Source organism: Salvelinus fontinalis, chromosome 14 (assembly GCF_029448725.1).
Source record: "Salvelinus fontinalis isolate EN_2023a chromosome 14, ASM2944872v1, whole genome shotgun sequence".
Classification (NCBI taxonomy): domain Eukaryota; kingdom Metazoa; phylum Chordata; class Actinopteri; order Salmoniformes; family Salmonidae; genus Salvelinus; species Salvelinus fontinalis.
The window spans coordinates 2,739,769-2,746,747 of NC_074678.1; the positions used below are offsets into that span (position 1 = coordinate 2,739,769).

The window sequence follows — 6,979 nt, forward strand, 5'->3', positions numbered from 1 at the left end:
TTTATTCCCATCTGAAAATAACAAGTGTAAAATGTTTTGGGTAACTGTCTAATACATCTGGCCAAAGTACAACTGCAGAGCTGATAACTCTACTGACATCAGTGCCATGTGTTCGTGGGATCATACAGCGTTGTGCCCAACTGTCTAAATAGGCTATTTTTTAAATGTTTTAAATGTAATCAAAATCCTTCATTAACAGCGTGTCTATGTAGGCCATGTTAAAATACATTCTTTATTCAAAATAATTCTTTAACAACATATCATCTAGTGACTTTCTGCTCTTCGGTACTGAGTTGTTTTTATTTGTTTGAAATCCACTCTCCAGGTTTTGAAAACAACTCTAGTGGAGTACTACGTTTGATTGACAGTCAGATTATCCAATCCATGGGCGCAAAGCGTCAGGTTTATGTTTGCTCCAGTTCATCTACCAATGAGGTTAGTTCTTTCACAATCACGACGACATATGGCTCTTGGAAAAAGCCATTTTGGTGAGGTAAGTCTCTCCTTCTACCTCAATGGTGCACTCATGCGTAAAAAGAATCACTAGGCAACACTATTGCACGTATTTTCTGACAATGTGGAAGCTTCTGTCTTATTTTATTTCTTTTTTTGAGTCCTTTTGTTATGGCTAATTTCTGCGCAGTGTCCATAAAATATGTGCGTAAAGAAGCCTAGTATTATATTTTACGATTGAGATGCTATTTCTAAACAATTCATCCTCCAACAGAAACGCTCTACACATCTTTCAGAAATGCTCTACACATCTCGTAAATTGTTTCTCTGTGGCGTCGACCTTCACTCATCCACACAATGGTGGCTGAGCCGGAAAATGGACGCTTCTACCCGCCGCACATGGCGCAAGCGCATTACGGCTCCCAGAGAGAGCGCGAGTGAGAGAGAGCTAAAAGAGGGGGAGGGGGCCGATGGAAAAGGGGGGTGCAGAGAGAGGGAGGGGGGAGGGGGGAGGGGCTGCTCTAAAGGGGGAGGAGGAGAGGGGAGCTATCTGTCAGTCTGTCGTGTGTAAACTAGAGATAGCCTAGGCTTCGTTCTCTAAATGCCGCAACAAGCCATTGAAGATCTTTTAAATCATTGCATCCAGTTTTTCCATTTGAAGTTGTTACATTTCTTCCTTACATTAGTTCATTATACAGAATTTAAATATTTGTATTTTAGCCAACTAGACTAGCAGTTAAATGAAAGTGCATGCAAGGTCAAGCAGCACCTAATGTAATAAACCTTGAACAACATGGTGATTGATGAGGATAGACTACAAGTGATACGGTTACATGTAACAACTACGGATGTGTGTGTGTTACATGTTGCCAAATGCAATAGTCAGTCCACATTTGGATTTATGTGGGGTTTGTAATTGAAATTCGGCTTGAATTACGTCCTGACGCGAGAATTGTCCACTTTGACAAGTTTAATCTTGTGTTGTGTTGACAGAAAGTATGCTATGCGGGTCATCAATCCCCGCGCGGGGACGGCCAGCCACTCGTCACTGCAATGATTCGGAGAGGCTGATTAGGGGGCGTGCGCGCCTCTCTGAAAATACTGTCCATTGTTCCCCTCGGACCAATCAGTGCTAGACATTGTCCAAATTATGGACCAATCATAACGCACTGGCCGTGCCTCGACTCCGCCCACAACTCTATATTAAAGGCTCCCCGGTCGGGCCAGGTTGCCACTGGCACTATAAGTCTTTTTTTTCTTTTACAGTGGTGGGACTGAGTGGATCGTATCATTATTTTTTCTGATCCCCTATAACATTTGTTACATTAGGCTAAAACAGAAACATGGCTGACACAAAAGTCGACAAGAAGGAGATCTCTGCCAAGGTAAGTGGAGGGCAATTTGTGACCTGAGTGATGGATAAATTACAATTTCGACACTTTCTTTCATTCAAATCTATTCCGGACGGAATATTTTGAATGGAGAACAACTATAGGAAACTGGAACAAGTGTTTATCCGAGTTTCATCAAATCTAACTGGTTTTGGATAAGGCTTCTGTTGCGGATGTAGGAATGAAATCACTTTTTTTGGAGACCTATGATATTAGATAAAAATGTAGCCTAACAATGAGTACGCCGAAGTTGCGCTCACTGGTCTACTGAAACATTAACAGCAAGCAGCGATGCTTTTATTGCCCAGAGTACAAGTCTGCGCGCGTTTCTTTGTTTATACTACCGTGTCTGTTCAGTTGAGCACGGATTTGAAGCTCGTTTGAAGAACTCATTCACATACACACACTTCTGCTTCATCGTGTTGATGAATTCGCTTTGTATACTTCTCATTTTATAGGCTTCATTGTATTTGCTGGTCGAGTCTGCAATTGATTGATCCATTCGTCAAATTCGTACCGCGCACCGGGTCTGTCATAACTTGCTACTTGAATAGATCCCATTGTTTTTGGAGGCTGTTTTCATTGAGTATATGATATTGATGTGGAAGTTTATGGGGAATGATTCGGACATAAAAGCCTCGCGCCTTTTAGAATTCAGAATGTGGTGAAATCGATTTAAATTGCGCGTAAAGGATTAATAACGGAACCAACATGAAAATTATACCCGACCTGAGTACGAGATGAGTAAACTACGGGAGTAATTATTTTGCATAACTGTAAATGGAGTGGGGATAGCGATTCCCGTCTTCTAGCTGCGTGTTTATGATCAGTGATTCACGGCTGTATTGACATGGATAAATCCGGCGGCGTGTTCACTTCGTTCCACCAGTCTGTCTGTGCGCAATGTGACGGAGCCTCACCGCGAGCTCCGGAGTCTCCCGTCTAACAGCATCAGTTGGCTTGTAAACCAAATGATGTGCCTGTGTGTGATTTGGAACAGCTTCTGTTCTTGGGTTATTTGTTTGGATATTATCTTAGATTTAGACATTCTTTCTATGAAAAAAAGCGCGGACAGACAGTATTTCCTTTGCTTGTCTTTAGAGAGAAAAATAAATGTTGACTTTCTTCCAGCGGTAGCTTGTGATAAATGGAACTAGGTGAGTATATATGCGGGCATTGGCGCCGCGTAATGCCGATATGAAAACCCAGTGTAGGACGTGTGTGAGCGAAAAGTTGAACTGTGAAAGTGTTCATTCTCTCCCTCTCTCTCTTTGGTTCCTTCACGGCGTAACCCTATTCAGAGAGAGAAAGAGAGAGATGGGGGGGGGGGGGGGTCGTGGGGTGAGCGTTCACGATAAACTAGCATTGCATCTTGAAGGCATCGTTTTTCATTAAACATTGCAAAGCGCTGCTCAGAGCCTCGACCTGCTGAACCAATTGCGCGCTGAATTGCGTTTTTGCGGTTACTTATCTTTTATCCCTTGCCATAAGCTCACCATACGCTGTTCAAACGAACCCCAGGTAATAAAAAAAAATCGAGTATGTTGATGTCTGCCTGTTAGCCTACAGGTTAAAAATGATACTTATTTTCCATCGCTGTGCGTTGTTGCCTATAGCTATAGAATAGAATATTGGCACGTAAAGGTGATGTTGAAAGGAGGCGGGTACAGGGGAGATGTAGCTTCTAACCGGCTTATAGGCTCAGCATTACTCAAACTAATTCATCAATAGAGATTTCCTCAAATGAATAGGTTAAAACGAACGAGACTTAGAACATCTATATTTTATTTCTTGGGCACTAAAAAAGGCTATTGGCGAAAAAAATGTGCCTTTGTCCTTCAAGTGAATAGGCCTGAACATAGCCTGATCTTATCATAAAGACCCTTGATACAACACCAACACCCAATCAGAATGGTTTTGATTGATTAGGAACCTTATTGTCTTCATTTACAGAATGGAAAGTCGATGAATCGCATATCCCTTCTAGGCGCTATTGTCTTATTGTCTCCTTTCCCTGGAGTTAATTTAGTCAGCCTCCTTCTGGTAGCGTTCGTTTAGAGGCTCTTATTGGCTGAATAACCTACTAGGGTGCAATGGGAATTGTAGTCTTTTTCCGGGCGTGTCTTCATAGAGCCCCATTATATGAGTCCTTGACTGAACTACAATGCTCTTTGTTCGCAACTCCATACTGGTGTCAGGTTGCAACACTTCTATTAGAGCTCCAAAAGTAGGCGGGGTGTAGAGAAGAAAAGCAACCAATAGAAGGTTAGGATCAAAGTGTCACCTTTCAAAGGAAAAACGAAAGCATGCTTTACAAGTTTAGGCGAGGGTGGAGGGAGGGAAGGGGGTAGGTGGGCGGGGGTGTGAAAACATTTTTGTTCCCGCTCGTTTAGAAGTCTTTAAAACGACAACCAACTCTATAAATAAATCTTAAGCCATAAAATCTTGATTGGATGGGCCTGTGATATATATTTGAACCACCATGTGCCACAAAGCATGTAAGTCAAACATATTCTCTCATTTTCACTTTCCCCCAGGACCTGAAAGAGAAGAAGCTTGTTGAGGAGGCAGAAAATGGAAAAGATGCCCCAGCCAATGGGAAAAAAGCTGTAAGACTTCACCTTTAACACTTTACCTTTAATTGACCCATTTCACCACTTTACCGTAAAGATGGGCTCATATGGCAATCAGTTACTCTCTACCTGTCCTCACCTGTCTTCTTCATTGTCCTTATAAAAAAGTATTTGTAGAAATACATCCATGAGGACAAGTCATGTTTTCTTTCATTTTTATTACAAATAAGATATTACCTGGTTATTACCCTCACTCCTAAATAAATACAGTCTGTCATTCAACATGGACTTTCCCCCTGGAGACAAACAGATTCTATGTATTTGATGCATTGTGTTGTTTTCCAGAAGGAGGCTGAGGAGAATGGAGATGTAGAGGATGTAGACGAGGAGGAGGATGTGGGAGAGGAGGAGGATGAGGAAGAGGATGTTGAGGGTAAGTGGTCCGGTCTCTCAACAACATTATGTATGATGATAGAGTATCCATTTCATGTTGACATATGCACCTAGTGGCAGTGCTGTCTATTTGCGGCTAATGTACTGAGGCAGATCGCCTGGGGAATTGTTTTCTTGGAGCGCCCTCTATCTGTTAGACGCCATAACTACAATAATCTAAACCCGTCTCCCTCTCTATCTCTGTCTCTGTAGGCGACGAAGATGATGAAGATGACGATGAGGTCGAGGGTCGCGCAGGCAAGAGGGCGGCGGAAGATGATGATGACGATGATGATGATGATGAGGTAATATAACAACTTCAATCCATGACTTGAATTTACACTTATTGTATGTGTTTTGTATTTAATTTTCAAATCAAACAAAACATATTTCTACAATGTTGTTTTAAATGGAAATAACTAATCTTATCTTGGCTTTATCTTTACAGGAGGATGTTGGAACGAAGAAGCAGAAAACCGATGATGATTAAGAGTTGTGTTTCAACCCGCTGGAAGCCCCTGTAACCTCTCTCCTAGACCACCGAGCGTTTTGGAGGGAAACTGTGGTCATCATCAAGTAGAGTCCAACGTCCGTGTACACACACCCAACGTCCGTGTACACACACACCCAACTGCAAATTTTTTAGAATACCCAAGACTTCAAAGTTCTACCTTCTTAACAAGATACAGTACTTTAAAAGGAGAATTTGTTTGTATTTTTATTTACATTTTATATTTTTGTACATATTGTTAGGAGGTCAGCCATTTTTTCGACAGTGATCTCTGGTTACCAAACGGTGCTTTGGAGTTGATGCTTCTCTATGAAATAGACTTTACTTGTGGTTTGACCATGTCATGTTATCTCAACATAAACTTGTACAAATTTCAGAAAACAATTAAATTTAAAGCATTCCAGTAACTTTGTATTTGTACTTTAGTTGTACCATACGTAGTTGGTTTGTATGAGATGGCAAGGCCAAAGAAAAGAGGTTTCTTTTCTTTTATGTCGTTTAAATTGCTGTCTGTTGTGGCCTGTTCAATGTACGTGTGAATTTGTTGTAAGACAATAAACCAGAATTTTAGTTTGTGAGCACTTCTGATTAGTTTTTTTTTGTTGTTGAATTTTTCTTCCGTTTTTTTTGACCCGTCGTAGATGAGACTTCATAATGTTATGTTACAGTCGACCTCCTCAACTAGGAACATCATCATACAGCTTTTGGCTCTATAATCTATAAAAGTATCCTTTTCAGATATGCTGTTCATGTGTTTTATTGAGCTGTTAGAACTGTACATCATTGTAAATTATTCATGCTATAAAGACTTCAAGATCTGGTAAATTATATTGCATTTAATAAATTTACCTGAGTGAATCCTTTCCTTCCGATAAACAATTATTTTAACACCAAATACAGTGAAACACACCAATACAAATATACGAGGAGTGCTAATTGGCCAACACCACAACGGCTGCATTCTCTTATGGGTTATAATTTCTAGGACATTGTTAAGGCTGATTTCCTCCTCTTCGTCTGACAGCTGCCTCTGATTGAGAATCATACCAGGCCGAACGCACAAAACCCCAACATAGAAAACAACACATAGACCACACAACTCACGCCCTGACCATATTAAATAAATACAAAACAAGAGAAACCAGGTCAGGAACGTGACAGACATAACCAGGGACATAATTGAGAACTATTATTAGCCCAATGGACTCAGCGTCATTTCATTTGACATTGATGATTAGAAATGAAAAAAAAGTACTGTAGCTATTAATCTGCTCAAAATGTAAACTTCCATATAATTACAACAATCAATTACCTCATGTTTAAATAATAATAATCCCAAACACACATAATACAACTTTATTGTTCTCCCTTACCAGCTACATCACATGACCAAAAGTATGTGGACACTTGCTCATTCCAAAATCATGGGCATTAACATAGAGTTGGTCCTCATTTTGCTGCTATAACAGCCTCCACTCTTCTGGGAAGTCTTTCCACTAGATGTTGAAATATTGCTGCATGGATTTACTTGCATTCAGCCACAAGAGCATTAGTGAGGTTGGTCACTTATATTGGAGCGATTAGGCCTGGCTCGCAGTCGGCGTTCCAATTCATCCCAA

General features: G+C 40.8%; 1 protein-coding gene across 2 annotated transcripts; it reads left to right on the forward strand.

Moving 5' to 3' along the window:
* Positions 1–1,665: 1,665 nt before the first annotated feature.
* LOC129869390 (prothymosin alpha-A-like) lies at positions 1,666–6,218 on the forward strand. 2 transcript variants are annotated; one of them, XM_055943755.1, is made up of 5 exons: positions 1,666–1,838; positions 4,382–4,453; positions 4,763–4,850; positions 5,063–5,154; positions 5,298–6,218. In XM_055943755.1, exons 1-5 carry the CDS (start codon positions 1,797–1,799, stop codon positions 5,337–5,339), a joined length of 336 nt encoding a protein of 111 aa, XP_055799730.1. In that variant the 5' UTR covers positions 1,666–1,796; the 3' UTR covers positions 5,340–6,218. The 2 variants fall into 2 exon arrangements, with proteins under 2 accessions (XP_055799730.1, XP_055799731.1); XM_055943756.1 differs by having other exon boundaries at positions 4,766–4,850.
* Positions 6,219–6,979: the final 761 nt, after the last annotated feature.